The sequence below is a fragment of the Tamandua tetradactyla genome, chromosome X (assembly GCF_023851605.1).
Source record: "Tamandua tetradactyla isolate mTamTet1 chromosome X, mTamTet1.pri, whole genome shotgun sequence".
Taxonomy (NCBI): domain Eukaryota; kingdom Metazoa; phylum Chordata; class Mammalia; order Pilosa; family Myrmecophagidae; genus Tamandua; species Tamandua tetradactyla.
This window is the reverse complement of record NC_135353.1, coordinates 133,936,857-133,940,253: the sequence shown is the minus strand read 5'-3', so window position 1 is coordinate 133,940,253 and position 3,397 is coordinate 133,936,857. Positions and strand designations below refer to the sequence as shown.

General features: G+C 56.7%; 1 protein-coding gene across 1 annotated transcript; it reads left to right on the top strand.

Moving 5' to 3' along the window:
- Positions 1–407: 407 nt before the first annotated feature.
- MID1IP1 (MID1 interacting protein 1) lies at positions 408–2,676 on the top strand. The gene is made up of 2 exons (XM_077146865.1): positions 408–664; positions 923–2,676. The coding sequence occupies exon 2, from the start codon at positions 1,207–1,209 to the stop codon at positions 1,756–1,758; it is 552 nt and encodes a 183-aa protein (XP_077002980.1). The 5' UTR covers positions 408–664; positions 923–1,206; the 3' UTR covers positions 1,759–2,676.
- The last annotated feature ends 721 nt before the right edge of the window (positions 2,677–3,397 follow it).

The following is a 3,397-nucleotide window of genomic DNA, read 5'->3' as shown; positions in this document are numbered from 1 at the left end:
GAGTCTGGGGATGGAGTTGCGGCTTCGGTTGGCCCCTCTTACCCGACTACTAATAATAAACCATGGTAGCAGTTTCCGGGCCGCGGCCCTTACCAGACGCGGGGTTGGGGGTTCACTTTGCAACCAGGACACGTGCGTTCCGGTCATCCCATCTCGACAGGCCCCGCCCAGCCCCCACACTCCAGCCCACGCTTCCACGGGTCGGGTGGCCGGCGGCGCCTTCACCATCCACCGGGTACCCGGCCCTCCCCCAGCCGGCCTGTTCTGGGCTCAGCGCCGGTAGAGCGCGTCTCGCCGGGTCCCTCCTCCACCCTGCCCTGCCCTGGGGCCTTCCCTCCGCCCGGGTATCAGGCGAGAGGCGGAGCTGGCCCGGCATGCCCCGCCCCCACTCTAGAAAGGGCTGGGCGAGTGTTACTCGCGGTCAACTGGGCTCGGGCCTTTCATCTTTCAGCGCTGCCGGGGGAGGCGGGAGGAGGAGACACCGGGGGTGGCCCTGCGCGCCGGCGACACCTTTCCCGGGCTATAAATTGAGCACCTGGAATGGGTAGGGGGCCGACGCAGCCACCACCGCCTGCAGTCACTGTCCGGCCACTGACCACATCAGCCACCCGCAGCGGGAACGCTCAGCTGCTCGGGAGCAGAGGATCTTGAGGCACGAGAGGAGGTGGGTGCCTCCGCCCCAATTGCTGGCCAGGCCAACGTGGGTGATTGGGTTTAGGGCTTTTCGGAAAGAGACGGGGACCACCCCTTCCTATTCTCCCAGGCTCTGCTGCAGGCAGCGAGGTTGGACCGCCGGGCTGCGGGAAGCCACCCGGGCGCCATCCCTGGCAAGCAGCATCCGGGGAGGGCGGTGCGCGCGGTTGGGGGCACCGGGCAAACCTAGACGGGTGAATAATCTCTTTCGCGCCTGTCTCCCAACCAGGCCCAGGGTTCGACCCATCGACCCCCTCCTCCTCGCCCCCCTCCCACCGCCGTCGCGAGCTTCCGGACGACTGAGCCGGGAAAAGCCCCGCATCCCTCCGGGCCCGGCTGTGAGCGAGACCAGAGTTGGAGAGCACAGAGGAGGCGCCCGGAATCCCGCCACACCGCCCGTAGTCAGGTCCCCGGCGCGGGCTTTGGAGAGCGTGTAAAGGCGGACACTCCTTCGCCCCGGCCGGCCACCCTCGCGTCCCTACGTCCTTGAGCACCGGCGCCCACGCGGCCACCATGATGCAGACCTGCGACGCGTACAACCAGAAGCACTCGCTCTTTAACGCCATGAACCGCTTTATCGGTGCGGTGAACAACATGGACCAGACGGTAATGGTGCCCAGCCTGCTACGCGACGTGCCCCTGGCCGAGCCGGGGCTAGACAACGACGTCGGCGTGGAGGTGAGTGGTAGCGGTGGCTGCCTGGAGGAGCGCACGCCCCCGGCCACCGGCCCCGGCAGCGCCAACGGCAGCTTCTTCGCGCCATCCCGGGACATGTACAGCCATTACGTGCTGCTCAAGTCCATCCGCAACGACATCGAGTGGGGGGTCCTGCACCAGCCACCGCCGCCGGCAGGGAGCGAGGAGGGCGGGGCCTGGAAGTCGAAGGACATCCTGGTGGACCTGAGCCACCTGGAGGGCGCGGACGCGGGCGAGGAAGACCTGGAGCGGCAATTCCACTACCACCTGCGCGGGCTGCACACAGTGCTTTCCAAACTCACGCGCAAAGCCAACATCCTCACCAACAGATACAAGCAGGAGATCGGCTTCGGCAACTGGGGCCACTGAGGCGGGGCGCCCACAGCTGCCCAGAGCCCTCCCTGGTCCCTTCTTTCACCTTCTTTCTTTCCTCAAAGTGATTTTCTTTCTGGCTGTAGGGCGCGAAGGGCGGACTGCAAGGGTGGGGAGCTGTGTACGTGCTAGGGGCGCGGCGGGGCTACGTGGAGCAGAGGGGGCCTCATTCATAAGAGAAGAGAAAAGTGGTGACGGGAGAGGAAGGTCTCAGAGTCCCCCCCGGGTAGGGACCTGTGCTTTACGTTGGTGGAACCGGGACTGGGCTGACGCCCTGCCTTCAGCCTGTGCCTTTCCTGGACTTTCTTTTCTGTTCTTTTCGGAGGAGAAGAGGCCGTGTCGGGGCGCGGCACAGGGTTGCCACACTTGGGAGAACCGCCCTGAGCTAGGCGGTGGGGAAGGCGGGGCACGTAGGCCGCCCTGCCGTTGGGCCGTGGTGTTGCTAGGATTGCATCAGTTTTCCTGTTTGCACTATTATTTTAACAGTGGCCCTGTCTTAAGTATTTCGAATCTCCTCCTTGCTCTGAAACTTCGGTGATTCCATTGTGATAAGCGCACAAGCAGCACTGTCTGTCGGTAACCGGTACTACTTTATTAATTTTCTGTTACACTGTACAGTTGTCCTGTGGCACCCCCACCCCATCCCTTTCCTCCTAACCCCGCCCTAACCCCAGTATGTATAAGCCGGCTTTGTGCCGGCGAGTACGAAATTTGCCACTCAGCCAGTGAAAAACACATTATGAGAAAGTGGACTTCTCCGAAATGGAACCAACTGACATTCTAACCACGTTGTGCATAGAATGATGAAGGGTTCCATTGTTGTTATATGTCTTAAATTTATTTAAACGTTTTTTAATCCCAGATGTAGACTATATTCTAAAAAATAAAATAAGCAAATGTGTTAACTAAACCTGACGATCGTTTGTTGCTCTTTAATCCTCCAGTGAATGACTTAGAAGTGAAATAAAAATATTTTAATTGATTTTTTTTTTGAGCAAAAGTAAGTTTTGTTTTCCCTCTGGTTTTTCAAGGTTCTGGATATTCATCTCTGTAAGTATTTGGTTTTGTTTGGGAAGTAGCTACTGGTAAGATTTACTTCCAAGCTTTTATTGTTAATTCAGTACCAAGGTACGACTATATATGTCAACAAAAAGCTTCTAAATACTCACTGTATTTGAGGAGGTACACATAAATTGCATCTTTCAACCAAGTTGGCCAGGTTATTGAAGTGCTTAATTGACAGGTTGCATTTTTTAAGAAGCTCAAGCACAAGCTGATGTCTTTCAAGGCATAAAAGCTTACTTTAAATGCCTATTTTTCATTTAGCTACTGAGAAGTGAAGTGGAAGAAGAAATATCAGTTAGCACTAGTCCACACACTTTACAGGTCTTACAAGTCTTTTATGTTGAATTTAAGAGATATTTAAATCTGTTATAACACGAGTTATGACTTCTTTCACTAGTTCCCTAGGAATGCTGAGCTGGTTGAGAAGTGCCCAGCAGTGCTTCCAGAGTTTCAGTGAGCCAGTCTCTAATTTTGGGCAGCGTATGGGATCAAGGTGGCAGGAGGGCCCCGGGAATGCTTCTCAGATGCCGCTTTGATGCTCTTCTGAGACAGACAAAACACTGCTCTGCAT